The following is a 27,483-nucleotide window of genomic DNA, read 5'->3' as shown; positions in this document are numbered from 1 at the left end:
ACATTCCGCCTTGGTCTCGCCGCTGGTGACACGACGCGGCGCGCTATGTACACTGCTCCTCTGCGACACGGTGTGATCGCCATTCCCCGCCCACATCACTCGGGACGTCAGAGATAACGCATGTCGGTGAGTACCCCGCACGGCCCACCCAGCCACCGCCCACCGCCCCGCGACAGCCACCACAACCCCCCTCCCCCACCCCGCTTCACCCACATCGCACCGCGACACTCGCTTCGCTCGTGCCGCTCGCCACCCTCTGTTCTAGCACCATGCATTGTCCTACTCTACAACGCCAGTCTGCCGCTGGCGTCACTAACAAACGATTCTATTACTTCTTAATGGCGGCGGCGGCCTTCTCACCAGCGTTGCGGATGGCCCAGGTAAGCTCGTACGTCTTGGTGGCGTCCTCAAACGACGAGAGGATGTGGGCGTCGGGGCCACCCTCGATGGCGTCGACAAACGACGAGATCTCGCTGAAGAAGGGGTCGTCGTCGGTGAAGGTGTGCTTCTCCTCGTGGTCGTCTCCGGGGCGGCGGACGAGCAGGGTGGGGTTGTTGTAAGGGTCGACAAGACGCATGTGGTAGCCGTCGCACCAGACCTCGAGCTCGCAGTCGTACGCGGTGCCCTGGAGCGCGACAGTGTGGGTGAACGAGCCGACGGCGCCGTTCTCGTACTTCCACACAGCCGACGTGATACGGGGGATGCGCTCCTCCTCGGGGATGGCCTTCTCGTTGACGGCAGCGGGGATCTTGGAGAGCACTCCAGGCTTCTCGTACCACTCGACAGTGCGGGCGGCGACAGTCGAGAGGTCGACGTCACCACCAAAGTAGCGCGACAGGTCACAGAAGTGGGTACCCTGCTCAATGACGGGGCCCATGTCCTTGGACTTGTCCCACCATGCGGGCTTGTCAATCGACTCGTAGGCGGCCGAGTAGCGCGCGTTGGTGGCCATGACCGAGAGGTCGTTCTCGTGGATGATCTGCTTCATCTTCTGAACGCAGCGGAGGTAGCGGAGCATGTAGCCGACCGACACAACGTTGCCGTTCTTGATTAAGTCCTGGGTGACCTGCCACGCCTCGTTGACGGGGCCGGCCGACACGGGCTTCTCAATGAAGTAGGCGACGCCGGGGAAGAGCTTGACGAGCTCGAGCTCGAGGTTACGGCCGGCCGTGGTGCCGCCACGGAACATGGGGGGCGAGCCGACAATGATGGCCCTGGGGGCGACGGTCAGCACCTATGACATCACAGCTGGCTGGCGCCAGGGCCGCCAGCCACCACCACCGCCCACCGCCCCACTTACTCAGGCTGCTCCTTGCCCGACTTGTTGAGGGCATCGTGGTAGTCCTCAATGGTGCGGTACACAATCGTGTCACGGTACGCGGGCTCGACGAACGACGCGCGCTTCTTCTCGAGGATGGCGTTCGCGCGGTCCGTGTTGGGGTCGATGAGGGCAGTCACCTTGAGGCGGGGGCCGAGCTTGTGCTCGAGGCGGAACGAGTGGTTCCAGGGTCCGGCGTCTGAGCCGAACATGATGTTCTGGGCCGAGTGTTAGTCTCAAGGCTTATTTTCCACGCCAGCCATGCCGCGGCTCCACTGTTCCAACTCACACCAGCGCCGACCATGACAATCTCAAAGTCTCCACCGGGGGCGGGGGTGACTCTGTGGGCGTGGGCGTGGGGGTGTGTGTGAGGCGTTGTTGTCGGCGCCGTGTTTGTTTGATCGACCGTGGGAGGACGGGGACAGATCGGCGGACACGTTGGATCGACGGCGAGTTGAGGACGAGGAGGAGGAGGGAGGTACAGTCAGCGCCGTGTCCACAGTCACAGTCCTCAGTGGAGCGGGGCTCGGGCCGTGCGGTGCCAAGGCCGTGCGGCGAGGCATCCGCCCGCCCGCCCGTCTACACTCACTCCTGGATCTTGATGGGGTTCTCGACGTTGACGCCGTGGTGCGGGATCTCGTCGGGGCCGCCATCAGCAAGCGGCGTCGACGTCGTGATGCCGCGGCGGAGCGCGGCGATGACCGCCGGCCGGGGAGCAGCGCGGGCCGTAGTGACCAGGCCGCGCGAGGGAGCGCGCACGGCGGTACGGAGCGACGAGCGGAGGGCGAACATGAGTGGTGGTGGTGGGGAGGGGGGGAGGGCGGGGGGAAGAAAGATGTGGGAGCGCGCTCGGAGGGGGCAGGTTAAAAACGGCTAGCTGGCGCAGCTGGCCAGCTGGCAGGTGACGCAAAACTCGAGCAACAAGGCCAGCAGGCGGCCGCAGAGGGGAAATACGGCCACGAGCCAATCCTATCCCGCTGTGCAAGTCAGGGAAGCCCCCCTCGCCAGATGCCGCCGGCGACACTGGGGGCAGAGAGCAGGCAGCCGCCGGTGGTGCGGCAATGGCACCCTCACAGGGCAGGAGGCAAGAGCGGCCGGGGCCGGCGGCAACAGCCAACAGGCGACGACGGGCGGCCTCGCTTGTTTGGTATTCCTCGGGCTGTGTGCGCGGCGCGGGATGCGAGCGTGCAGCAGCAACAGGCCAAGACAGCACGAATGGGTTGGGTTTGAAAACGACGACGGGGGAGAGCAAATACGATGCGGGGAGATTTGGTATCGCGTCGATGGCTCGTTCAGCCCAACACTCAGCCAGCCAGCCAGATCCCACTACCGCTCGCTCGAGCGAGATGCGAGCGGGCCACGGCCCGCATACCTCGCTGCTGCTGCTGCACTGCATCGCCTGCTGCTACCGCTTACCCCACGCCCGCCCATGTTGTCAATGCGTGGCGTGGCGCGGCTTGGCTGGCTTGCAACGTATCGTAGCCGACACGGACGGCGTCGTCGTTGTCCTCGCTGCCGCAAACCCACCCAACCCCCAACCCCAACCCCGCGGCTACAATTTTTTTTTTCGCATACCGCTCCACTGCCGCAGCCGCAGCAGCCGCAATTCGGCTAGGCACAACCCGATGCATAAACTTGTGTCTGCCCCTCGCCTTGCACGCACACCGGCCTCCAGACACGCACGCACGCACGAGGCTTGCAACGGCTGAAGACGGCTGCAGGCACCAGGAACACCAACCGTCGGTTGGGTTGCATACAGACCAGAGGAGGTGGAAAAATGCGGGGTATAGACAATGTTGTATGGACAAATGGCGGGCGGGATGGGCGTGTCTGCTCGCTGTGCGCGTCGCTGCACACGCCCCAGTTATAGTTAGCACTTACCTTGATGACCTGGGAGATGGAAACGGCTGAAAAAGTCAGGAGGCGAGACGAATGCGACGGCGCACAAGGCGCTCTGTTAGTTGATTGCTTGCTGGGGTGGGTCGGCTTGGTGGGCCGACGCCGACTTGAGGAACGTGGTGGCGTGCGTGCGTGGGGTACCGGAGGAATACCACGCAAGCGAGCACAATGCCGCCGGCACACGTTGCTGATGGGGGGTGCGGGAGATGCGGGGTAGGAAGTGGGGGAGTGTGTTTGGGGTTGGTGGGGGAATGCAGTATTGTGTGGGTGGACTGTACTGTGACAGAGCAAGCTCTGCGCTGCGCAGTGCCGATGCAAGGATGATGCTGGATGTGGAGAATGAATCAGGCCGGGGCCCGAGGTCGTTGGCTTTGCTCAGGCCAAGGTTGCTCAACTGGCATGGCCTCGTCGACGCTGGCGCCAGGGATTACTCAGCCTGTAACAGTCAGCGCTGTACATGTACCCAGTCAACCGCAAAGACGCTCACCTCGGCACGCAGCTTCTTGGCCGCACTCTCAGGGCTGTCGCCTTCACCGTCGTCCTCAAAAGGACGTTTTGATGATGCTGGCGCGGTGTCGGCATCTGCCTCGCCATCCTCGGCATCGTACACCTCCTCATCGTAGGCCTCCTCCGCCTCTGCCTCCTCGCCATACTCCTCGCCTTCGTCTTCGCCGTACTCCTCCTCATCGTACTCTTCTTCCACATAGTCGTCTCCTTCAATAGCGGGTTCTTCGCCTTCGTCCTCGGCGGCGTCCTCAGCGACGTCCTCGACGGCAGCGTCGTCGTCGCCGTGCTCGAGCTCATCGTACTCTTCTTCGGCGTACTCGTCTTCAACTCCGTCGGCGGCCTCTTCAGCCGCCTCGTCGCCATCAGCGAGTGTCGATCCAAGTGATGGGTCGCTTCCTGCAGCCTCTGCGCCGGTGTCTGCGACCGTTAGACAAGCTTGCCAAAGTGGCAACTCACCATCAGCGGGTGGCGCATCTGCCTCGGTCGCGGGCATGTCCTCCGGCTCCACAGCCGATTCTCGGATAGCCGCTTCCTCAATACCTTTGAGACCGTACTCGTCGTCGGCATCATCGTAGTCTTCGTCCGCTTCCGCGTCGTCGGCAGCAGGCGCGTCGTCGTCGGCCTCAGGTTCTGTGACCTCGGTCACCTCTGGAGGGACAGCAGCTCCGGCCTCAGTTGCTTCGACAGCAACCTCAGACTCAGCCACTGCGGCAGGAGGCTCCTCCCTGACCTCGACTGCAGCTTCAGTCTCAGCTTCAGCTGCAGTCGGGTCATCTGGAGCTGCCTCGTCCGCCGCAGTAGGCTCTGCTGCGGCTTCCTCAGGTTGCTCCTCAGCCTCGGCGCCGGCCTCCTCGCCCTCGCCTTCCTCGTATTCTTCGTCGTACTCCTCGCCGTAGTCTTCGTACTCTTCTTCGTGTGCGTCGTCGGCTTCCGCGGCGTTGGCCTCGGCACCAGTGTCTTCTGCAGCGGCGGCGGCGGCGGTAACGGCCTCGGTGGCGGGAACCTCGGCTTCGGTTTCTGGAGCCTCGGCGTCGGCTTCTGTGACTTCCGCACCTGATATATCAGCTTGGTCATCCGGGAACAGGTCTGCAAGCTCACCATCCTGCTCGGCCACCACGCCGCCGGCGTCTGCCTCCTTGTCGAAGACGCCTTCACCAGCCTCCTCGCCCTCGGCGCCCTCCTCCTCATACCCCTCGGCGCCTTCCTCCTCATAAGCCTCGTCGCCCTCGTACTCGTCGTACTCTTCCAGATGCTCAGACTGAGGCGCGCTGCGTGCGCGCTCGTCGGCGGCCTCGACCTCGCGCTTGATCGCCTCATAGCGGGTGATGAAGCGGCGTGGCTCGGACGTGACGAACAGCTGCACCGGCGTGGGGAGGCCGCAGCCCTCATGGAGGGCAAGGATATCCAGCAGGGTAATCTTCTGAAGGTTGATGTCGTCCTGTACCATCGTCAGCACATGCGCCACCCCCACGACGTTGCGGCCACTCACCTCGCCCATCTTCAAGTCCATCTGCTTCTCGACGAGCACGAGCTCGCCCGGCACCGCCTCGCCGTCCTTCGCTAGCTCTGGGCGCAGCGCGGCAAGCAGCGCGCTCAGCGGCTCCTCGGCCAGCTCGTCCTGGTGCAAGAGGTACACTGGCAGGTCGGGCTGCTGTGCGTCCGCGTCGGCCTCGTCGATCTCGGGCGCGGTGAAGAGCGCACGCGCGCCCAGAGAGGGGAGATGGATGAGGACCGGGGCCAACGGCGCGAGGGTCTCGTCGTGTGTCTCGTCGTAGACTTCTTCTTCTTCGTCTGCTGCTGTGTGCGCGGCGGTGTCGACTGGAGGCTCCTCAACAGCGGCGTCCGCTGTTGGTGCTGGGGCGTCCTCGGGCGCGACGGGCGCACCAGGCAGTGCCTCGGCGCCCGTAGTCTCCTCGGCGCCCTCGTCGACCACGACTGCCTCTGTGTCGGCAGCCTCGCCCACCACGGCGTCTTCCTCGCCACCCGCGCCGTCCTCATCACCGGCCCACTCGCCACCTTCCTCGTCGAACGCGACGTCCTCCTCCTCTTCTGCCTCCTCGGCCACCTCGGGCTGCATCTCGGCATCCGGGTCAATGCCGTCGCCCTCGCCTTCTTCCATCGTGAGGTCGCCCTCGAACGCGTCGTCCTCGTACTCCATCACCTCGTCGAGGTCAACGCCTGGCGCGTTGTCGAGGTCCATTTGGCGTGTTTCTCTTGCTGCTGTGCTGTGATTTGCTGTCGGTTCTCTTGCTTTACAGTCGTCCAGCTCTGTCGAGTGGATATTGGCGCTGTGCGTTGTTTGAGTGGATGACTCTTTTGCGCGTTGCTTGCAGTTAATTGTGGATGGGAAACAAGTTGCACCAGTGCGTGCGGAAATGTCATGACGGGTGGCTGGATGGGTTAACGGTTTGGTGAGACAGCGGAAGCAAAATTACAAGTAGGTCATCAGTGGCAAAGTGGCGGCAATGGCGGCGGAGTAAACAACACACTGGCGTATTCTACCCCGTCTCTCGGCGGTCGAATGGTCGTCCTCGTACGCGTCTACAGGGCATTGTTGCAGCTCAGATCTCGGTTCAGAGGAGCAGGACAAGAAGCGTACACTGGTACATCGTATCCTAGCTTGCTAAGGTGTTGCCACGTGGCCGTCGCCGTTCCGCCTCTCCGCTCCGCTACCCTCCGCCCACTGCGCACCTGAAACCCCCTCCGACACCGTCCCCTCCGCCCCCTGCACCCCAGGCGTCGTACTCGTCCTTCGGCGTCACCTTCATTGCAGGCGGACATGAGAGGCACACGACGAGGCACAAAGTGGCCATGACGCAGCAGGCGTTGCCGTCGTCGTCGTGTGCATCGATGAGTGGCGGCCATTCATGTCTGACTTGGCCACCGCCTTGCCGACGCCACCAAGCCACCTCGGTCCAACCTAACAACCACACACAACCTTATTACCTTACATAGCCGACGTTGACACAATGCACAAACACGACTGACACAACGTAAACAGTGGCACCAAGACAAACAAGCCAAGCAAAAGTAAACAAGCAACTGCCAAGCACTTCAAGCAGGACTGGCACAGCCGGTCCATCACGAGCTGCCCAACAACCAGACCCAACACGACACACCCCGCCCCTCTCTCCACACACGTCAGTGCGACTCAGCAATGCATACCAGATACAGTCGCCGATGATGGTATAGACACAATGTAACGTAACAAAAGTGCGGGCATAGAAAAAAATCCACACCTAGCAGATGCCAGATGCGTGTGTATTGACGTCAAGGTCCGTTCAGAAAACGTGATGCCGATTTGACCGAGGCTGTTGCTTGCTCTATGCGGACCAATGAAACCCCTAGAGACCAAGGAAGAAGCCAGGCTTACGACGAGTTGATGTACCACGAGCCGAGGTCGGTGATGCCACCGCCGCTGTTCATAAGGGCGTTGTCGCCGTTGACACCCTGCATGTCGCGCATGAAGCCGAAGGGAGCGTAACGCTCAATCCAGTCCTGGCCGTCCATCCAGGCAGCAATCTGCTGGTGGAACGCCCAGGTCTGGTCCTGAGAGCACTGAGCACCGCCGTTGAAGTTCTGGCAAGCGTACTCGGTGACCCAGAGGTTCTTGCCGGTGACCTGGTGGAAGTTCTGGAGGTACGACTGGAAGTGGCCAACGTCCACATCGTAGTAGTGGACGGGAACAAAGTCGGCCGAGCAGTCGGCAGCAGAGTTGCCAGCGCCCGTGCAGACGTTGTAGAAGTCGGTGACCCAGGTAAGACCGTTCGGAGCCGAGGTGGTACCGGCGTGACCAAGACGGAGGCCGTTCTGGGTACGGGCGGGAAGGTAGTCGTTCATCCAGTACTGAAGAGCGTCGTTGACCGAAATGTCCGACTGGCCCGACTGGTTGGGCTCGTTGAAGAAGAGGGCGTTCTTGACGCTCGAGGGCCAAGAGCCGCGAGCAGCGTTCCAGTCGCCGACCTGCTTGACACCCCAGAGCATGGGAACGAACTCGAGGCCGACGCTGTCACCAGATGCGACGTTCGAAGGAGCCCAGGTGTAGTACCACGAAGTCTTGGAGCCAACATAGTTGCCAATGTAGTCGGGCTGGTCGGGAGTCCAGAAGTCACCGTTGGGCCAGGCGAGACCGAGCTTGGAGCCAGCGTTCTTGCCAGTCGAGCCCGCGCCGCCGTTGGAAGGAGGGGGAGCAGGGGCCTGCGAAGGAGCGGCAGGAGCCGACGACGACGAGGCAGGGGCAGGGTTGGCGTTGGCCTGCTCGTTGACGATCGAGGGCGAGGGAGCAGCGTCCGACGGCGCGGCGTCGCCGTTGCCATCAGCCGGGGTGGGGCTGGCGGCGGCAGGCGAGGGGGCGGCGTCAGCAGCGGGAGCGGCACCGCTGTTACCGTTGTCGGCGGCGGGCGAAGGCGAGGCAGCGGCAGCGTCGGAGCCAGCGTTGCCGTTGTCCGATGAGGCAGGGGTGGGGGCAGGGGCAGCCGCCGCGACCTGCTGGGTAGTAGTCTTGGGGCGAGGACGGCAGACGGAGCCGTCAGCGCGACGGTGAAGCTTGGAACGCTTCTTCTGGGCGCCGACGGGGGTCACGGGGGCAGGAGCGGCATGGCGGCCGATGTGCTTGAAGTGACGGTCACGGGGGTGACGGTTGACCGAGTTGGACGAGGCGGTGACCTGGCGTGGATGTTAGATCATGCGGTCAAGGATGCGGCCACCAAGTCAGGGATGGGTAAAAGGAAGAAAAGGGTGTGGTGGCGTCGATGGGAGTCGGCCGACGACGCCTCCGCAGTGCCCTAGGGAATACCGCGCACGCGCCTCTCGCGTCTGCCAAGCACGTTGTGGTGGTGTGGACGTGGATGGGATGTGCAGTGGATGCGACGACACACAGATGTACACCGAGAACGAACGGGGAGGTCGAACGAGGGGAATGTGTAGCGTGACAGGCCGGGCCGAAACACTAGGAGGGCAAAAAAGAGGACAAGGAACACTTACCGGCACAGCCTCGATGGCAAGGCCAGCGAGAGCGAGGTAGGGGAGAACAGTGGCGAGCTTGACAAACATGGTGAGCTTTGAGTTTACGTTGAGGTGTCGAAAACGAAGGGCTTGACAGGTGTTGTGTCGAGATACAAACGGTTTGAGTAGTAGGAGGGGTGTGTTTGGGTCGAGGTGATCCAGACAAGAGTAGTGTGAGTTGTTGGAGGGTGGGAGGTGTCGAGGACGGTAGAGATCAACTCGTACAGTCGGTCGGAGGTGGAGAGGGTGTTGAAGGAGAGTGAGAGGGAGAGAGAGTGTCGAGGCTTGAGACAAAGACGAAGAAGAGGAATGAGACGAGGAGATGAGTTACAGTGAGAGGTGGAGAGGAGTAGGAGGAGGAGGACTGAGCGGGGGGGACGGGGCAGTGGGTGTGTGGTGGATGCGACGGGGGGTGGTGCAGTGTGTGCTACAGTGGTCTGTCGGTGACTGCGCGGCGCCATCCAAAAAGGGAACAAACAGGGCACCGAGGGAAGGGGCCACGACCCATTTTGGTGCCAATCTACGGTGGGCCAGATTTGAACAAGGGAAGGAGAGGGGGTTGGGGCACAATGGCAGGGGAGGAGGACAACGCTCACTGACAGCACAGTGACCGGGGGGCGCAGCGAGGGGCGTCAAAGGCAGCACTTGATCGTAGAGCATCGACGCCCCCCCCCCCTCTCTGCACAGGGTTCACGGCGCGTCCATCAGGGCGTCCAAGTCGCCTTCGCGTAGTTCAGGGTAAAACGTGTCGGGCTACTCGGGACACCCTCCCTCTGGCGTCACGCCCGCCGCCGCCCCCTCGCGCGCTGGGTCTCGGGCCAGCTGGCGCACGCAGGCCTGACGCGCCAAGTTGACGCGTGCGCTTTGGGCGGCATGCCACTCTCCCTTCCCCCCCCCCCCAGTGTGCGCTAGACTGAAACGTGCTCTAGGACTGCGGCCAGGGGCTCCCATCAATCTGGGTCACATCCCGCGCGCCCCCGGGCCCGCGAGTAGAGCCGCCGACGCCATCGCCGAGTGCTTGTTCTCGAGTTGCACGATTCTCTGCCAGGCCCGCCGCAATGTACATGTTGTATATGCGGGGAAGCAAGCAGGGGAGATGATTAATCGCGGAGGCGGACACGGACAGCGGAATGAGCTCTGCTGCTGCTTGGCAACGGCGACAGCGGCGGCGGCGTCAAACACGACGCGCACGACGACGGCGCACAAGGCAAAAGGAATTCCCAAAGGTATACTTAGGGTGCACTTTGCGCGTTTTTGTTTCCTGCACCCAAACTACCGCACTTGGGCCAGCCAGCCAGCCAGCCAGGACCAGTCACACTGGCTTTCGGGGTCGACCCCGCCTTTGGACCATCATGCACATGTCGTCACGCTGGCTGTTGCCACGAGTTTGAGATTGGAACCAGCCAGGACACCAGGACTGACCCCGAAACAAACGAGGAGCCATGAGTCCAGACCGACCGTAAACTCCATACCGCAGTATGGGGCTCAGCCTGCTCGCGCAGCTCGGCACCGCCGCGCGTATCGGCGCCGTCGTACTCGATCTGTCTGCATGCACGTTCCAGACTGGCCGCTGGAAACAACTCTGGGGTGCGAGGTGACCCTGGTTGGCGACCATCGGCGAGGTGCAGCAACTGAAACCAAGCGCATACTCGCACCGCACCGCATCTATCTTTGGCATCTCGTCGTCAACGACGACATGAGCGCCGCGTAACCTACGCACCAGCATGGGTGACTGGCGACGTCGACGACGCTCGTCTTGTCGAGGCCAGAGCGGACGCGAGGAGCAGCCAGAGCCATAGCCACAGCCACTGACGGCGTTCACCTCGCATCACCTCGCACCAGACGATCGATCGAGCGAGCCGACCTTCTCCTTGTAGCCAGCCGATGCGAGCTCGCGCGGCCAGTCCCGATCCGAGTGGGTGGTTCACTGTTCGCCAGCCAGCGACAGTGACAGTGACGCCGAGCACTGACCCCCCGGCCCGTTGTTGTCGCCTCCGCCCGCTCGCCGTTTCAGCGCAAGCCTAAGTGGCCCTCTCCGCAGTCCTTTAGGCTGGGCATGTGGCGGAATCGATGCTCGCGCGCTCGCACCCTGGCTTGCAGTGGCGGCATGCACGACGCCAACAGCAAGCGAGCAGTTCCGAGACCCGCCAAACACAACACCTTTATCAGGCTGGATTGGCAGCGAACGCCTCTTCGCGGCGCTGTTTGTCTTCAATGCCAAGCAGCCACTACCTTACGACTACCTTTAAGATCTTGTCTAGTGTACGCACTCCTCTTGTCCAGTATTCGCACTCCAACAGTGCCAGGTGTTGTCTCTGATCTGGGTCGTCGACAAAGCCCCAAGTCACGCAGAGAGAGACTATGGACTTCAAGCAGGGGATGCAATGCTGCCGGGCATCGGGCCCTCCACTTTCTCTCACCTCGGCGCCTCAGCAACCAGCGTCACCTCACTGGTGTCATCAACACTCCTATCCTGCCTTGTACTCCCTCCACACAGCCAAGTGGTTTCCTCCACACCATTTACCGCGGCACTCTCCCCGTGGTGGTATGAACTAACTCGCCATCGCCCGTCGCGATGAGCACGGCACTAACGATCCTTTTTGATATCCAGTCTCGGCGCCATGCCGCTAGTGTGAGTAGTCCACAGAGCCCCGCAGCGCAGCGTATGACTTGCAAGCAACCTGCACTCATGTTCATTCGCATTGCGCCATCTGCGATTATCTCACGATGCAACCTACCTCCACCTCGATATACCGTCTTGCGTGATGCATGCGGGCGAGCGCGTGCTTATCTTGCTTTTGTTGGTGGGAAGGAAGATGTACATAACGAGACGGGTCGCCGACAGCGAGCAGCCGCACCACCTCGCCACTAGCGATGTCCCCCACTCATGCAGTCCAAGAGCCGCCCGAGGCCACCACCAAGCGCGTGTGGTACCGCTCGCCGATGTACGCCATCGTCATTGTCGGCATCTGCAACTTCACCGCGCCGGGGTGTGAGTAGCCTCGCCGACAACCAGCTGACGCTCGCCAGTGTGGTGGGCGATGAACTCGATCGGCGGCGGCGGCCAAGCGAGCCCGGTGAGCCTCAAACCCAAGCCTCTCACCGGCGCGGCTAACCCCACTCAGTTCCTCGTCAACGCGGCCAACGCACTCACATGCAGCATCATGGTACTCACCGCCTTCCTCGGCTCGACGGTGCTCAACCTCGTCGGGGTGAACTGGGCGCTCTTCCTCGGCGGGGTCGGCTTCAGCCCGTATCTGGCCGGGCTGTACACGAACAACAAGTACGGAACCGGCTGGCTGGTGCTCTTCGGCGCCGCGACGTGCGGTATTTCTGCGGGTCTGTTCTGGGCCATTGAGGCGGCCGTCGCGCTCGCCTACCCCGAGCCGTACCGTATCGGCCTGTCGCTCGGCATCTGGATGTCGTTCCGCGTTGCCGGGCAGATCGTCGGCGGCGCAATCAACCTCGGCGTGAACGCCTCCCGCGGCGAAGCGGGCGCCATCAACCCCAAAGTCTACCTCGTCTTCATCGCCCTCCAGGCCGCAGGCGCGTTCGTGTCTTTCCTCCTGCCGAAACCGCACACCATCCAGCGGCGCGACGGGAAAAAGGTCAAGCTGTACAATGGCCGCACGGCATGGGACGAGGTCAAGGGCACCGCGCGCGTCTTCTTCACCAAGGAGATCCTGCTCCTCGTCCCGTTCTTCTTCCAGGGCGTGTTTCCGGACTCGTATGTCAACACGTACATGGCGTCGTATTTCACCGTGCGCGTGCGCGCGCTCGGCTCGTTCGTCGCGGCGTGGGCGAGCGTGCTGCTTGGTAACCTCGTCGGCGGCTTCCTCGACGTCAAGCGCATACCGCTCAAGACGCGCGCACGCGCAGCCTTCCTCTGGATCGTGGTCACCGCCGGCGCGTGGTGGACGTGGGTCATTGTCCTCGAGGCCAACTTCCCCTCCAAGAAGGCCATCGACTGGACGTCGCCGCTATTCGGGCGCACGTTCGCGGTGTATGTGCTCATCAGCGCCAACTTCCAAGCGTCGTTCGTGTACACCTTCTTCGTGTGCAAGGCTAGTGGGTGTTGGTATGTCGATCATGTGCTTACCCGCCCCTCCAGTCTCCAAGACCCACGAAAACGAAACCCGCATCGTCGGCCTCCTGCGCTCGGTCCAGTCGGCGTCCTTCGCCGTAGCGTACGGCACCAGCTCAGTCAAGAGCTTCGCGCACCTCGGATCGGCGTCGCTCAACTTTGCGCTGTGGGGCGTCGCGCTGCTGCCCACTTGGCTGGTCGTGCGCCGTATCGGCGTCGACCTTAACGGGCCCAATGACGAGGTGGAGGCGGCGGACGTTGAGGGGGTCGAGGACGCCGAGGCGCAGGTGGTCCAGTTGCCCAAGAGCGGGGCTGTGGTGGCTTCAGAGGACGAGAAGAAGAAGAATTAGCGCGAGTAGCAGCAGCAGCATGCAATGTACAGACAATGCATGACGTCGATGGTCGCCATGGTTGTTGTACAGCCACACTGACGCGCCAAGGCCAGCGTGCCCAGACACCGCTTGGAGCCCCGCACCAGCCACGGGCATCGCCTCCACATGGACACGGCCTCGTCTTAACGCGGTGCGACGACGATGGCGACTTCCATCTCCTCTTCTCCACTCTCCATCCTCCACCACACACACAATGTTCGACAGACTTAAAGGCAAAGGCAAGGGCGGCCCGTCCGACGCGCCACCAGGGTACGAGCAGGCGGTCGGCAACCCGCGCTTCGAGAAGGGCGACCTGGTGCTCGTGTCCTCCGACCGGATCAAGTTCAACGTTCCGTCCGAGAAGCGTACGTTGCGTTCCCGCATGCCCGTTCAGCGCTGACACACCGCACAGTGTACGCTGCAAGGTAAGACCACTACACTACGCCCAGTGCTCACCACCCCAGCTCCAACTTTCGCGAGCTCGCAAGCTCCGATAAGCAGTCGAACGAGTACGGCGGCCGGACGATAACGTTCACGGACGCGGCGACAGAAAACGCGCACATCATCCGCCTGTTCCTGACCCTCATCTCCGACGGCACAGTGGACACGAGCGAGCTCGCGCAGGCGCAGAAGCTCGACACGTCGCTCTGTTATCCGAACGTGGACGACGTGATACTCGCGAGCGTGCCGCTCGCACAGTTCCTCATCAACTACCGCGCGACGGCCGCGCTCTCGTCGCTCAAGAGCTGGGCGGCGCGCCTGATGATCTCGAACGGCGGCGAGGAGTCGACCGGCGGCGTGCTCCTCGGCGCGGTCGCGGACGACCCCGAGCTGGTCGCGGTGGCCCTCGACGTGCGCCAGCAGGACGGCACCCGCTGGCGGTGGGACTACCCCCTCGACGAGGCGCAGGACCGCTCGCTGCTAGCCGGCCCGTCGCAGCCCGTCTGCGGGCGTGCGCTCGTCGACCCCGCCAGTTGGTCGTGGCGGGTAAACCAACTCATGCCCGCCGACTACGCGTGGGCCGTGTCCCGCGCGTGGTGTAACGTCGGCGACAGCCCCCAGCTTGCCGACCGCTTCCGGATCGCGTTCCGCGCCGCGCGGGCAGCGAGCGGCAAGCCACCCCCCAGCACGCAGTATGCTGCGCCGGCTGGGCCACCCCCGGGCAAGGGGAAGAACTAGAGCGCGTGCGTGTGGCGTATAGATGTATCGGCTGGGTCACGAAGTGTGGCTGTCGTCGCAGCTGACACGGAACACGCGACTCATGACGGCGCCCAAGCCATCACTCTTACAGTCAATTGCTAACCCGCATCGTGATGCGGTCATTGATTCACATGAGGACATCGAACTGGCGGTCGTCGTCGGCCGCGGCCACCCCGATGTGGCGCGGCGTCGCGAGCCCGGAGTGCGCTTGGCATGACGTTCTCCGGCCCCACTCTCGCAATCTGCAACCACGAGGCAAAGGTACCCCAGACGGCTTGGATACCGGGATACTGTCCCGGCGGATCCAACATTTGCCTGTGCAAGATCAAACTGTTGACGCCTGTCCCGCCGGGGGACACTCACCGGAATGCACCGCCCCAGAGTGAGTCGACCACAAGATGGATGATGATGATGTGACGTCTGTGTTCCTTGTCGCCAGGCGGGCGGCGGGCAGTCATGCCCGACACCGCCACGCTGACCGAATGACGATGAAACTGGTGGTGAAGGTTAAACCTAAGCCTATCTGCTTCGTTTCGGGAGGGAGGGAGGTGGACTGGGTCAGCTGGGCTACATTCCGCCGGACACGAAAGACGGAGGCACGATACATGGGTCAAGTGGCACATCGTAGTTGTTGTCGAGGAGGACCGCCCTCCCCTTGCTTGCTTGCTGCTCCACCCCACAGAACGGTGCTCGCCGAAGCCGAGCCAAGATCGGTGGGCTACACGGGTCTCCCGACTGATAACTGGGGCCCTCGCGAGCATGACAATGACGCACGCCACACCCACCAGCACCTCGTTACCGAGCCCACAGATCACGCGCGAGGGAGGCTGCACGTACATTACCTGCGCTTATCTTCCCGACGTCATGTCATGTCTTGGACCTTGTTCGTACTGTTGCAACTCGACGACGTGAGATAGATCCAAGTGCCTCCTCGTCCCACGTCGCGGGCTCGGATCGCCGAGGCTTGCAGACGAGCTGGGGGGATAGCGTGGCACGTTGAAACCTCACGACCGAGCTTGAGCCAGTACTGCCTGCTGGTGAGCGACTCGCATCTCGGAGGGCTCCCATCCCCTCACACAGATATAAGATGGGTGCAAAGCTGGGGCTCGACACACCCACCCGACACACCCCATCAACAAGCACGACCATCATGCTCGCTCTCAACGCCCTCGCCCTCTCCCTCATCACCACCGCCAGCGCCCTCAACTGGGGCGACCGCTGCGGCTGGGGTAAGTCGTCGCCTGCCCCTGCTCCTTCTCGCGCCCTCTAACGTCCCCCTCCAGCCTCCCAGGCCGTGTGCGAGAACACGGGCACGTGCGACAACGTCGGCGGCACCTCGTGGGCGGGCGACTGCCCCGGCCTGCCGGACAACGTCCGCTGCTGCGCCAAACAGGGGTGCATGCACCCCGACGCGTGCCCCATCGGCGTGCGCTACGGCGAGTGTCCCGGCGGCAGCAACAACGTCATGTGTCCCGGCTATGCGTCGTGGTGCGGCAACCCCGGCGACTGCACCGAGTGGGGCGGGAACGAGGCGACTGTGCTCTCGGGCTTCTGCCCCGGAGGCGAGGACAACAAGCTCTGCAGGTACAAGGTTGTGTAGTGCCCACTCAGCCAGCCGGTGCAATGAATGTATACGTTTTGAAGCCTGGGTTGGGCGGATTTGTGGCACTCGAGACACAGCCTGTGTGCCTCACGCAACAGCGGCTAGGGCTATGCGCATATACTCTCGCACAGGTAGCGTGGGAGAAGCAGTAAGACGTCGTTTCCAAAGCTTGAGCCAAAGAAAGGGGGTAGTGGATGACGGCCAAGTTCCAACGGCCGAGATAACGAGTGGGCAGCGAGGCCGTGGCCCAACATCACAGGATGCAGAGTGACACAGCACGGTGAGTGCCTGTATGCAATCTCACCGCGTCATAGACGTCGTGAACTTTGTCTCGGGCCTTGTTGACCCACTGAAATGAAGCAGCTACCGGGTGAGCGCGGGCCTGGCAACGGAGCTTGAGTCAACGGGGGTGGGCCTCGTTGGATCTCCAGACATAAAAGCGCCACAACGACTCATTCCTCACGCCAACACGAACACCATGCTCCCCCTCCTCACACTTCTCACTGCTCTTCTCGCGCCGACCGCGCTTGCCCTGAACTGGGGCGACCAGTGCTGTACGCCCTTCCCCCACCCCCTCCGCTGACCCCAGCCGTCGACGGGTACTGCGACAGCACGTCGCGCTGCGCCGACGTCGGCGGGTACTCGTACCCCGGCGCGTGCCCCGACCTGCCGGACGACATCCGCTGCTGCACAAAGTGGGGGTGCATGCATCCGTCCGCGTGCCCGGTCGGCGTCGAGTACGGCCAGTGCCCAGGCGGCTGGGACAGCGTCTACTGTCCCGGCTATCGCGCGTGGTGTGGCCCGCCGGAGATCTGCGTGCCGACCAACGGCAACGAGGCGACCGTGCTGGATGGGTTCTGTCCCGGTGGCGAGGATAACAAGCTCTGCAGGTTCAAGTTTTCGGGGTAGGCCGTGGCGCGCGTGCGGGGACGGATGATGTCTGGATGTATCGCGTCGGCTGGCTGGTCCAGAGGAGCACGCCGTCGTGTGTCATGCCGAACTGATGAGAGTGCCTCGTTCATGCCGGCACTATGTACATTGACGGGGACCTGTCAGAGAGCTTGAGCCAAAGTCACTTCAGGACCTTCAATGTGCCACATCCCAACTCAACTGGCCTCACACGGACGGGCACTTTATTGCTGTCGCGGTCAGCTGGTTCATGACATACAGCCTGCATAATTCCGTTGATCCTATTCTGATACGTTTCGACCTCCCAAACCCCGACCTCGTTCTCGTTAAACAACCCACCCGGCACTCTACTCGGCGGACAATGCCCCAGGCGCGAAGATGATGTCCTGCAGCTTGGTAACGGTGTCGAAGAAGCCGGGCACTGGCGCCACGTCGTCAGCAGACGCCCTCTGACCCAGTCCGTCAGCGTACTCACGGCCAAGAGGCAGCACCTCGCTGAACGCGACGGCCGCGACGCCCGCAGTGGGGTCCAGCGCCCAGAAGAGGTTGGCGATACCGTACTGCGGGTCAGCGGCTTGCTTGCGGCCCCAACATACCCATTCCGTCGCGCCCGCCGACCTGCCGTTGTCGAGCTTGTCGACGTTGACGAGGCCGCCGAGGGACCACGCCTTGGCGACGCCGGGGAGGAGGGGGATGTCGTTACTCAGCCCCGGGTTAGTGCTGCGTATCGCACCGTCCTTCGCGAGCCAGCCCAGCCCGTTGGCGGGCAGCTTGTCCGTCTGCGGGCGGAGCGCTTCGGCCAGCGTGTCGGGCTTGAGGATCCGCTCGCCCGTCGCCTTGGACTCGCCGCCGTTGAGCAGCGCCGCCAGGAGCTTGAGGTACTCCCCCGCTGTGATGTACAGCCCTGCGCCGCCGCTGTCGAACGCCGGCTTGGCAATCTCGTCCGGGTAGGCGATCTTGACGTACCCCTCTGGCGTTTTGGCGTGCAGCGTCGCGAGGCGAGCGGCGAGGTCGGGGCGCGAGGAGAGGTCGAACGTCGCGTCCTTGATGCCCAGCGGGGCGAAGATGTGGTCTGGCCGTGCGTCAGTGGAACGCGCGGCGGCACTACTGTATGCACGCACCGCTGAAGTACTCGCCGAGCTTCTTGCCCGAGAGGCGCTCGACGACGATGCCCGCCCAGTCAATGTTGATGCCGTACTCGAACTTGGTGCCGGGTTCGTGGACGAGGGGCTGGGGCGTAGCGTCAGCGTCAGCGTCAACGGTACGGGGTCCGGCCTGTGGCGCCACTGACAGCCTTGAGCGGCGTGACGGCCGGCGCGCCGGTCTGCTTGATCCAGTTGTCGAGGTCCTTGTTGAAGAAGCCGTACGCGAAGCCCGCGGTGTGGGTGAGGAGGTGGCGGAGGGTGATCGGTGTCCTTCGCCGCTGTCAGCATCATCCCGCCTTGTGCCACCTACGACGCGTTCGTGAGCTCAAAGTCCGTCTCGGTAGTCTTGACCAGCAGGTCGCGCGCCGCGAGCTCTGGCGCGATCTCGCTGAGCGGCTCGTCGAGGCCAACTTTGCCCGCTTCGACGAGCTGCAACGCCGCGATGGAGGTGACGAGCTTGGTGACGGATGCGACCCAGTAGACCTGTTGCCTGTGAGCTCGGCCCGCGGGCGCCACTTACAGTGTCGACCTGGGCCGACTCGCCCGTCTCGACGTCGCGAGGCCCAGCAGCACCGAGGAACTGCACCTCGCCGGCAGAGTTGACGACGCCGACCGTCGTGCCGGGGTATCCAGTGGCCGGGATGCCGTCGACGAGGGCGGCGAGCTGGGCCTTGGCTGGGGCTGTGAGCTTGGCCGGGGCGGCGGGCGTGGCTTGGGTGAGTGTCATTGTGGTGCCGTTGTTGTTCTTGCGGTGGTGGCGAATGTAATCGAGGGGACTGACCGCGGGTGACTCCCTAGTTATATGCACTCGCGCTCGTGCTCACGACGACGGGCACCCCCACGGACGACATGCATCAATCAATCAGCACATCGCTCGACAGAGATGCAATGCGGGGTGCCATGGATGGCGTCATTCTTGGCGTTTGGCGTTCCTAGCTGCCGATGGTTTGCCGGTTAGACAACGGTAAGCCGAGGCAGTCTCAAGCCGAGCCAACGGCAGGAGGGGGGGCGGCTGTGCCAGCCAGGGAGAGAGGCGTCGGAACACGAGCAGGGTTCTGCGCGTACGGTACGCGTGGTTGATGAGCCCCAACAGTGAGAATGGCCAGAGCTCGAGAGGGGGCGGGGGCTGCCCGCCGCGAACTGGAGTTTCGACGCCACAGGCCTTGGTGGGGGAGCCTTCTGTGAGTGGGCTGGGCTGGGCTTGGTGCATGGGATGTATATCTAGTCAGTAGACACCCCAGCCCGTTACCCCAGTCGCCGTATCGCGTCTGCTATGGACGCGGGATAGCTGCGGATGTGCTGGACAAGTCGAGCAGTGACCGACCTGCCCTGGCCGGTGCCACGCGTCGCGCGTCACCACCTACCTCCACTTGACATCTCAACTTGCCTTTCCGATTTCGTCACTCCCCCAAACCACCACCATGCGCCGGCCAAGCACGACCTCGCTCCTCATCCTCTCCGGCGCGATCCAGCTCGGGCTACTAGCATACGCAGCGTACGTCGACGCGCACCCCGAGAAGTTTGGCGGACTGCGGTACACCGACGTGGACTGGCGCGTCGTCGCCGACGGCCTGGCCATCACCGCGTCCCCTTCCTCCTCGCAACGAGCCTCCGGGCCCTTGGCACCAAGCTTCGTGGGCAGCCCGTACCACCGCGCGACGTTCCGCTATACGCCACTACTCGTCCTCGTGCTTGCGCCGGCGCTCGTCGCGACCCTCGCCGGCCGCCTCGTGCTCGTCGCGCTGACGCTCGCGCTCCCGCCGCTGCTGCTGTCCACCGGCGCAGACTTCTGGAAGACGCACCTGCTCTGGACGCTCAACCCCATCGTGCTGAACATCACCACAAGGGGAAGCCCCGAGGCGCTGCCGTGCTTGTTCACTGCTGCGCTTGTCGTCGCTTTGCGTAAGGGCGGGGTGGGGTCGGTGCCCGCGTCGACGGGCGACGGAGGCAAGGCCGCGGCGACTCGCGCACTCGACGCCGCGGCCGCGCTGCTTGCCATCTCGGCCAGCTACAAGATCTACCCCGCCATCTATGTCAGCGCCATCTGGGCTGCCCTGGCGCAGAAGTACGGCTGGTTCGGGGCGCGTGTCTGGCGCTTCGGCTTCGTCGCGGCCGGTACGGCACTGCTGCTGAACGGGGCATTGTATGCGATGTGAGTGACCTCCTACTTTCCCCTTCATCATGGCTCTCTCCCGCTCCACCCCCCGCCCCCCCTCGCTGACGCTCGCGCAGCTGGGGCCACGAGTTCCTCCACCACACCTTCCTGTACCACCTCTCGCGCCTCGACCACCGGCACAACTTCTCGCCCTACTTCCTGCCCATCTACCTCAACCTCACGCTGCCGGACACCACGCCGTCCGCACTCCTCGCGGTCCTGCGACACCCCCTCGCGTCCTTCCTGCCCCAGGTATCCCTCGTACTCGGCGCCGGGTTCGCGCTCACCCCCGCGATCGGGCTCGAAGCAGCCATGTTCTTCCAGACGGCGCTGTTCATCGTCTTCAACAAGGTCTGCACCAGCCAGTACTTTCTCTGGCCGCTGCCCCTTGTCCCGCTCGTGTCCTTCCCCGGCCTCAGCTGGCGCACTCTTGCTGTGTGCCTCGCGGCCTGGGTCGGCGCGCAGGCACTCTGGCTTGCTACGGCGTACATGCTAGAGTTCCTCGGCGAACCAGTCTACCTCCCTCTGTGGGGTGCTGGGCTGCTCCTCTTCGCTGTCAGTGTCGCTGGGCTCGGTGCGCTCCTCGACGGCGCGGTCGCCCCAACCAAGGTTTCCAAGTAATTAGTCCTCCCTGGCATAGAATAGACAGCATGGCCACGACTGTATTTATGTACTCTTGCACTTTGACTTCTCTGCACACGAAACATCTGCATACTGCGCGCGATACCACGCCATCACGCCATCACGCCAACGCCACGCCTCTAGAACCGTCTCTGCTGCACATAGCCACCCATGCCGCCATACACCTGCGGAGACTGAGGTCCACCCATGGCATACGACTCGTACCCAGGCGGCACATGAGGCCCAGCGCTCACCGGCGAGTAGTGCACATTCTCACGCTGAGGCGAGTCGTAGCCACCACCGTTAAAGCCGCCAGGTCCAAAGCCGCCTCCGCCGCCGCCGCCATTGGAGCGGTAGGGCGAATTGGAGTAGTCGCCGCCGTTGCCGCCAGACCACGACTCGGAGGCCGCAGCCGCTTGCGCAGCCGCGACGTGCGAGTTGAGCTGGGCGAGCGCAGGGTGGTAGCCGTGAGCCGCTGCTGCTGCCGCCGCTGCGGCCCGCGCCATGTCGTCTGGCTGAGCAAACCCGTTGGCGCTCGGAACCCGCACTCCCCACTCGTCCCGTGACCGGAATGGGCTCTGTCCACGCGCAGACGCCATGCTGCCTCGGCGCGCAAACTCGAACCGCGAAGCCGTTCGTGGCGCTGGGTCCGCATCGGCCGACGACGACGACGCGGTGCCTGATGGCTCATCCGACGACGTTGGCATCGAGCTCGTCTCCTCTGGCGATGAGGGCGCGAAAGGCGAGAATGGTCCAGTGTACACGTGCGGTCCAGGTCGATCGTATCGCGGAATCGCCATCAACGACACCAATGGAATGCCAAGCTTGGGCAGCTCCTCGTACAACGGGTCGAATGGACTGGGCTCGAAGCCACCGAGGTTGTGCGACTCGTCAATCTTGCGCTGGATATCCTCCTCGTCCATGCCCAACGAGAACTCGAAGCCCCACTCGTGCGCGTCGGGCTCCAGGAACACGTCGTCAAAGTCGGGGTAGGGCGAGTGGATAGGGTACTCTGGAACGAGCGGCTCGTGGACGGGAGGCGGGGGCGAGGCGTAGGTCGATGGGCCGGCTTCGGGCACTGCCTGGGGTTCGGGCTCGGGTGCAGGCGAGACCTCCTTGCCTACAGCAGCAACGGGTGCGAGGCCAGGAGGGGGGGCAATTCCAGGAGGTGCGATTCCAGGGGGCGCGGCGATGCCCGGTGGCGCAGAGAGGCCTGGTGGGGGAGAGGGTGTCGTTGTCGCTGTGGGTGCCGGCGCGGCTGCAGGTGCAGGTGCAGCTACTGGCGGAACCACTGCAGGTGTCGGCGTCGCCTTGGCCTGAGTGAGCAGCTGGGCCGAGGAGAACGACTTCTTCTTTGGCGAAGCGGCGCTTCCAGATGTCCCCTGACTCGAGCTTCCACTCCGTCCACGCACCATGCCGAGCGCCTTCTCCTTTCTCTCCTTTTTGGACGGAGCGGAAGGAGCTGGCGACGGCGCGGGTGGTGGAAAGGCAGACGACCCGCGACCCAAAGGAATGAGCGTGCTGGCAATCTTGGTAGGCCTAGATGAGCCAACAGGCGCGACAGGGCTTCCCGCAGACGACCGCCCAGGCACCTTCATGCCCCAGTTTGCAGTCCGAGGCAGCGCCGACGAGTCGACGTCATCCGTTGAAGAGGGCTTGGGCCACGCCGACTTTTGCGTGAGTGGCGGTGGCTGCAGCTGCTGTTGCTTCTGCCTGGCGTCGTACTCGGCGGGACGGGTCAGCGCCACCTGGAGATCGCTCCGGCTAAACGTGTCGCCTTCGCCTCCCCACTCGTGAAGGTTCTGACACTGTGGGTTATCGCACTTTGCGCCTCGCAGGAAGGCGTCACAATAGCGCGTGACGCCATACGACGCGTGCAGTACTTGTCCGGGAGGTCCCTGCGGTGCTGGAATGCCGTCGAGTGATGAAATCGCCCTGGCCGCGTCCTCTCGGCGAACGTAGACAATGTAGATGCCAGTGTTTGTCGATGGGGAATCGGGCTCGGGTCCTGGCGTCACAGTGTTCAACCCGACGCGATCTCGAAGGAACAGGCGCGCCACCTTGCCGTACTGTCCAAAGTACTCGTTTGAGCGCAAGATTGACACGGCTTCTTCCGGCGAGCCCGATCCTGGAATCTTCATGCCGACAACGTAGACCGAGTTCTTCATGACGATGCGCGTGTCGAGAAAGTGTCGCCGGCCCATGGTTTCGAGCTGCTTGGTGACCTTTGCTCGTTTGGCCTTCTTCTCTTTGACCCGTCGGACTCTGCGCGTGGGCGTCAGCAAGTGTGTTTAGCGATAAGATTGGTATCGGCCTGACGCCTGGCGCCGAGGCTATCGAGGCCGCCGCCGCCGCGCGCCGCCGCCTCCCCACTCGCACTCACTCGTCCAAATCAACCGGCGTGTATACGACGGCAGACTTGTCGTACGTCGTGCGACAGCCAGGGCATCGTGGGTCGTCTCGAAGCAACTTGTGGTAACAGAACTGGCAGATCTAGAGCTGAGTCAGCCGGGTGTGGTTCCTAGTTGTTTATTCAACGCACCGGCAGGCCACACTGGCATGGCTTGAAGTTCTGATCAGAGAGGTCGAGGGTCTCGGCGCAGACCATGCAGTCTGGGTCATCCTGCGACTGTTAGAACGTCCGCTCGGCGTCGTCGGCGCCAAGGGGGGAGGGAGGGGCGCAACGTGAGGCGCAGTCGCCGCCGCGCGCCTCTCCCTTCCCGTCTAGCCAATGTTCCCACCCACCTCGTCATCACTCCATGCGACATCTTGAAGCTGCTTGAGTGTTTCGCGGTTGACGCCGCCGCTTCCAGAGCTGCTTGACGCGACTGGTGTTCCGTTGCCGCCGAATGCGCTGCGGAGGGATGCCAGCGGTTGCTGTCCAGTTGTGGGGTTGACGGGGAGTGGGTGGACAGTCGGCATGGGGCCAGCTTGCTGGGGATGTGGTGATAGAGGGAATGGGGAAGATGAGGGTGGTGCAAGGTGAAGCAAAGTGACTGTGGAATCGTGGAATAGGCTTGATGGAGTGGGTTGGGGGTGGGGTATAATGTCTTCAAGGTTGGATTCGTCGTTTTAAAATGCAGGCGGCGAGCGGTGGTGGAGCCGTTGTGCGCGCGTGAAGAGGGGGAGAGAGGGGGGGCGAGGGGACGGGGGGGAAGGGGGGGAGTGAGAGAGGAGAAGAAGAGGGGGAAGATGTGTGGTATCCGAAGCAAAAGGGAAGTGATGGGAGAGGAAACAATTGTGTGTTGCAAGTCGTCGTCGGAGGTGAGTGATGCTCGTCGCTGGAATGGAAAAGGCCAGCCTGGCTGGTGGTGTGATTGTCAGTGGTGGTGGCAGCAGCAGCCAACGCCGTACAGCCAGCCAGCAGCCAGCCAGCCAGGGCTCGGCGGCGACAGCATACGCTGGCAGCCCGCACTGTGGGGTGGGCGGCCGTTGGGTGGCGGCAGCACTCTCCTACGGTGGACGCAAGACGACCGCGGGTGAATTTGATTCCGCCGTCCTACCACGTGGGCGACCCTGACGGTCTTTGCGGGATTTGCCACTTGAGGCACTGTGCGTCATCCCAGCGCTCGACTTTGACGTTTGGGTGGCAAGGTCGTCATTGTTTGTTTGTGTGTGTGCACCACAACCAACATGTCCGACCTCAAGACGTACTTGGCCAGCAAGTGGGTCGCTAGTACAAGGTATAAGCTGACAACAGGTACATGTCGGGCCCCAAGGCCGACGCGATCCTTGCGCGCGCGGGCGGCGACGCGCCAAAGAAGCGCAGGAAAAAGGTCAAGAACAATGAAGACTATGTCGGCGGAGAGTCGAGTGGGAGCAGGTTGAAGCTCCAGGATGAGGACGAGTGGGGAGGGGGAAGGGGGGAGGATGTGGATCTCGAAGGAGCAGACGCACCAGGTGAGTCTACAGGAGATGACGGAGCAGGTGGAGGGGTGTGCAGCATAGGGGAGGCGGAGCCGGGTGGAGGGGTGGGTGGTGGCACACATTTCTCGCGCGCAGCGCGTAGGGGTGGGTGGTGGGCGGGCACAGTATTGCTCGCACCAGCAGGGTGGGTGGGCGGGCGACGTCTCTCGCTCGCGCAGCAGGGAGGGTGGGCGGGTGACTCGCGAGCCTGCTCGGCGGGCGACATCAGTGACAAGAGGGCCCGAGACTGAATCGTTGGCTGAAGCTAACACCTCCCCAGTCGTCGGCAAGGGCCTCTCAACATTCAAGAAGGGCAAATCAGCATGGTCCACAGTCGGCGCAACGTCCATCCCCGTCGCATCAAGTAGCAGGACAGGAGGCGACCGCGCCGACGACGACGACAATGGGGTCAAGGCCGAGCCCACCGACCCCGCGTCGCCGCCCAAGCAGCTCACGAAGCGCCGTGGCGGCCTGCGAACAGCAGCGCAGATCGCAGCCGAGGCAGCACAAGAGGCGGCCGAGGCGCGCTCCCCCTCGCCGGAGCCAGAGTACGACGTGACTGCCACCGTCCACCGTGATCAGTCGGGCCGGGTGCTCGATGTCAACGAGCTGCGGGACGCCGCGCGCCGCGAGGAGGAAGACGAGCGGCGGAAGGAGGCCGAGAGGAAGGAGTGGGGCAAGGGACTGCTGCAGCGCGAGGAGCGCGAGAAGAGGGCGCGCGAGGAGCGCAAGATGGGCGAGCGGGATGTGGCGAGGTGAGTGCTGCGGCGGAGCTGGAGGACGAGCAACACTCCACCTCTACGTCATACTGACCAACTCTTAGGCGCGCCGACGACGTGGAAATGAACCAAGAGATGCGCGAGCAGGAACGGTGGAACGACCCAGCAGCCAAGTTCCTCACGGTGGGTGCTGGCTGGCACGTGTCCGCGGCTGACCAGTGCAGAAGAAAAGCAAAAAGGGGCCACGGTACCCGACCTACAAGGGACCATTTGCGCCGAACCGCTTCGGCATTGCGCCAGGGTTCCGGTGGGACGGCGTGGGTGAGTGCGGCGGCGTGGTGAGGGCCTTTCTCGGCGAGCGGCGAGCGGCGAGTGAGCGGGGCGAGCGGGGCGAGCGGGCAGTCCCAACGCGGCGCGGCGTGCTCGCGGACCCTAGTTTGCTCGCTCGGCGCCGTCTTGGCACTAGAGGCCAAGCCGCCCTAAGCATGACGACAGAGCCCGCAGTGACGACATTGTGCTGACCCCGGCAGACCGCTCGACGGGCTTTGAGAAAAAGTACTTTCAGGCGCAGAACGCTGCCGCGCGGCGGACGCTCGAGGCAAACGCATACAGCATGGAGGATATGTAGTTGTAGTAGTGTTATTGCATGGCATGGGGTTGTCGGGAAGGAAGCGGTGCGCAGTGCGGCCCCTGGGCGGCTGCCGTTGCCGCTGCCGCTGCCTGCCGTTGGCGTTGCCGGCGTAGCCGTAGTGTCTGTCGCCCGCTATCGTCGATGGACCTGGCTGGGCACCTGCTTCCTGTCCTGCCTGTCCTGGTCGGTCCTGGTTACTTATGGTTCTCCGGGATCTAGTTTCTGGCTTCTGAACGTCGACGCGAGTGGGCTCACCGCCCACCTGTGCTCACCGCCCACCTGTCACGCGTTTCACGAGTGGGAACGACGCGAGCCTCGCGCAGATGCACGTGCGGCTGGCACGGCGCGACGCGTCGAGAGTAAGCAGCATTGCAGCGCTGAGCTTGCAGCACCAGACCACATTCATCTGTTAAACTCGCCCCGGTGCTGATAAACTGTTAAATTGGTGCCCTGCAAATGGCCCCAGTGGCGGGTCGGCTGCCGCTTGCGGGGAAGGAAGGCGGCCAGAGGAGACTGCTGGCAGTCGGTCGACTGTCACACAAAGTGACCGTGTCTGGTCGGCTTGAAATCCAGGGTCGTCGCTGCAAGCATTCGGCGCGGCGGCGGCGCCACACCCAGAGGAGATGCAGCAGCAGAGAGAACTGTAGACGAGTGAAAAGAGCCCGATGTTTCGTGTGCGGGGAACGTAGACAAGGCAGGAAGGCAGAGGAGCAGCGACATAAGCAGCCAACTAGGCACGTCGGTGGATTCACGCGAGGTAGATTCAGCTCTCTCTGTCGGCGCGACGGCGACACGGCGCGACACGCACAGCACGGCACGGCGTCGACACGGACAAGGACACGGCGCGATGCATTGCCAGCCAATGGATGGTGGGGGGGTGTGTCAAGTTGGTTGGGTGCCGTGGCGGTTTTAGGGGCTTTTGGGTGGTTGCCTGCCTTGGCTGTTGCACGCTGGTGGCTCGCTGCCTTGACTGCCTGCCAGGGTTCAGCACCTGGCAATTGCCCCGACAACGCAACGAGCAAGTCAGCCAGCGGCAGGCAGCCAGGCAGGCAGGCAACCCCCCGCCTTCCTCCTCCTTGCCCCCTGCCTTGCTCCCCCGCGCCGCGCCGGTCTCTCTGCCGCGCGGGGACGAGCACCAACCACCACCAACCACCACCACTCTGAGCATCCACAACCATCCACAACTTGCTCCATCGTCCTTGTCACTCCTTGTCGCGACACACAACAACTGGCTACACGCACACCGCATCCCAGCACACCGATACGCCGCCGACGCCATCACACCACCCGGCTGGCGCGCACTCCCTCCGTCACCCACCCCCCACCCCCCACTGCCCCCCCCCCCCCCCCCACCGTTGCCTCGCCTGACGCTCCCTCACGACCGCGCCGACTATTCGAGATCGTCGCCCCC

At 63.5% G+C, this 27,483-nt stretch overlaps 11 protein-coding genes across 11 annotated transcripts; 6 read left to right on the top strand and 5 right to left on the bottom strand.

The window, feature by feature from the left end:
• Positions 1-255: 255 nt before the first annotated feature.
• SPBC12C2.04_0 (putative protein) lies at positions 256-2,137 on the bottom strand. The gene is made up of 4 exons (XM_062774466.1): positions 1,908-2,137; positions 1,608-1,659; positions 1,301-1,536; positions 256-1,214 (listed from the first exon to the last, which is right to left on the bottom strand). Exons 1-4 carry the CDS (start codon positions 2,108-2,110, stop codon positions 329-331), a joined length of 1,377 nt encoding a protein of 458 aa, XP_062630450.1. The 5' UTR covers positions 2,111-2,137; the 3' UTR covers positions 256-328.
• A 796-nt stretch (positions 2,138-2,933) lies between these two features.
• LOC62_06G007942 (uncharacterized protein) lies at positions 2,934-6,085 on the bottom strand. The gene is made up of 5 exons (XM_062774465.1): positions 5,214-6,085; positions 4,823-5,162; positions 4,181-4,777; positions 3,705-4,141; positions 2,934-3,653 (listed from the first exon to the last, which is right to left on the bottom strand). Exons 1-5 carry the CDS (start codon positions 5,922-5,924, stop codon positions 3,645-3,647), a joined length of 2,094 nt encoding a protein of 697 aa, XP_062630449.1. The 5' UTR covers positions 5,925-6,085; the 3' UTR covers positions 2,934-3,644.
• A 783-nt stretch (positions 6,086-6,868) lies between these two features.
• On the bottom strand, positions 6,869-9,063 carry asl1_1 (Alkali-sensitive linkage protein 1). Its single transcript, XM_062774464.1, has 2 exons — positions 8,708-9,063; positions 6,869-8,389 (listed from the first exon to the last, which is right to left on the bottom strand). The coding sequence occupies exons 1-2, from the start codon at positions 8,774-8,776 to the stop codon at positions 7,094-7,096; spliced, it is 1,365 nt and encodes a 454-aa protein (XP_062630448.1). The 5' UTR covers positions 8,777-9,063; the 3' UTR covers positions 6,869-7,093.
• Positions 9,064-11,602: 2,539 nt separating this feature from the next.
• On the top strand, positions 11,603-13,162 carry SPAC922.05c_3 (UNC93-like protein; the record flags this gene model as incomplete). The annotated part of the gene is made up of 3 exons (XM_062774463.1): positions 11,603-11,720; positions 11,759-12,796; positions 12,840-13,162. 3 exons carry the CDS (start codon positions 11,603-11,605, stop codon positions 13,160-13,162), a joined length of 1,479 nt encoding a protein of 492 aa, XP_062630447.1.
• Positions 13,163-13,397: 235 nt separating this feature from the next.
• On the top strand, positions 13,398-14,362 carry LOC62_06G007939 (uncharacterized protein; the record flags this gene model as incomplete). Its single annotated transcript, XM_062774462.1, has 3 exons — positions 13,398-13,548; positions 13,596-13,608; positions 13,648-14,362. The coding sequence occupies 3 exons, from the start codon at positions 13,398-13,400 to the stop codon at positions 14,360-14,362; spliced, it is 879 nt and encodes a 292-aa protein (XP_062630446.1).
• A 1,171-nt stretch (positions 14,363-15,533) lies between these two features.
• Positions 15,534-15,983, top strand: LOC62_06G007938 (uncharacterized protein; the record flags this gene model as incomplete). Its single annotated transcript, XM_062774461.1, has 2 exons — positions 15,534-15,612; positions 15,667-15,983. The coding sequence occupies 2 exons, from the start codon at positions 15,534-15,536 to the stop codon at positions 15,981-15,983; spliced, it is 396 nt and encodes a 131-aa protein (XP_062630445.1).
• Positions 15,984-16,464: 481 nt separating this feature from the next.
• LOC62_06G007937 (uncharacterized protein) lies at positions 16,465-16,895 on the top strand (the record flags this gene model as incomplete). Its single annotated transcript, XM_062774460.1, has 2 exons — positions 16,465-16,540; positions 16,576-16,895. 2 exons carry the CDS (start codon positions 16,465-16,467, stop codon positions 16,893-16,895), a joined length of 396 nt encoding a protein of 131 aa, XP_062630444.1.
• A 347-nt stretch (positions 16,896-17,242) lies between these two features.
• lovD_9 (Acyltransferase LovD) lies at positions 17,243-18,767 on the bottom strand (the record flags this gene model as incomplete). Its single annotated transcript, XM_062774459.1, has 5 exons — positions 17,243-17,967; positions 18,017-18,125; positions 18,187-18,310; positions 18,351-18,523; positions 18,561-18,767. The coding sequence occupies 5 exons, from the start codon at positions 18,765-18,767 to the stop codon at positions 17,243-17,245; spliced, it is 1,338 nt and encodes a 445-aa protein (XP_062630443.1).
• A 694-nt stretch (positions 18,768-19,461) lies between these two features.
• On the top strand, positions 19,462-20,816 carry pigm (GPI mannosyltransferase 1; the record flags this gene model as incomplete). The annotated part of the gene is made up of 2 exons (XM_062774458.1): positions 19,462-20,192; positions 20,273-20,816. The coding sequence occupies 2 exons, from the start codon at positions 19,462-19,464 to the stop codon at positions 20,814-20,816; spliced, it is 1,275 nt and encodes a 424-aa protein (XP_062630442.1).
• A 54-nt stretch (positions 20,817-20,870) lies between these two features.
• On the bottom strand, positions 20,871-23,960 carry MOT2 (General negative regulator of transcription subunit 4). Its single transcript, XM_062774457.1, has 4 exons — positions 23,562-23,960; positions 23,359-23,439; positions 23,200-23,309; positions 20,871-23,081 (listed from the first exon to the last, which is right to left on the bottom strand). The coding sequence occupies exons 1-4, from the start codon at positions 23,736-23,738 to the stop codon at positions 20,957-20,959; spliced, it is 2,493 nt and encodes an 830-aa protein (XP_062630441.1). The 5' UTR covers positions 23,739-23,960; the 3' UTR covers positions 20,871-20,956.
• A 477-nt stretch (positions 23,961-24,437) lies between these two features.
• On the top strand, positions 24,438-26,107 carry CWC26 (Pre-mRNA-splicing factor CWC26). Its single transcript, XM_062774456.1, has 6 exons — positions 24,438-24,481; positions 24,517-24,716; positions 25,003-25,477; positions 25,546-25,624; positions 25,666-25,762; positions 25,972-26,107. The coding sequence occupies exons 1-6, from the start codon at positions 24,450-24,452 to the stop codon at positions 26,067-26,069; spliced, it is 981 nt and encodes a 326-aa protein (XP_062630440.1). The 5' UTR covers positions 24,438-24,449; the 3' UTR covers positions 26,070-26,107.
• The last annotated feature ends 1,376 nt before the right edge of the window (positions 26,108-27,483 follow it).

Source organism: Vanrija pseudolonga, chromosome 6, assembly GCF_020906515.1.
Source record: "Vanrija pseudolonga chromosome 6, complete sequence".
In the NCBI taxonomy this organism is placed as follows: domain Eukaryota; kingdom Fungi; phylum Basidiomycota; class Tremellomycetes; order Trichosporonales; family Trichosporonaceae; genus Vanrija; species Vanrija pseudolonga.
The sequence above is the reverse complement of the archived record's forward strand: the minus strand, read 5'-3'. Positions and strand labels throughout refer to the sequence as shown.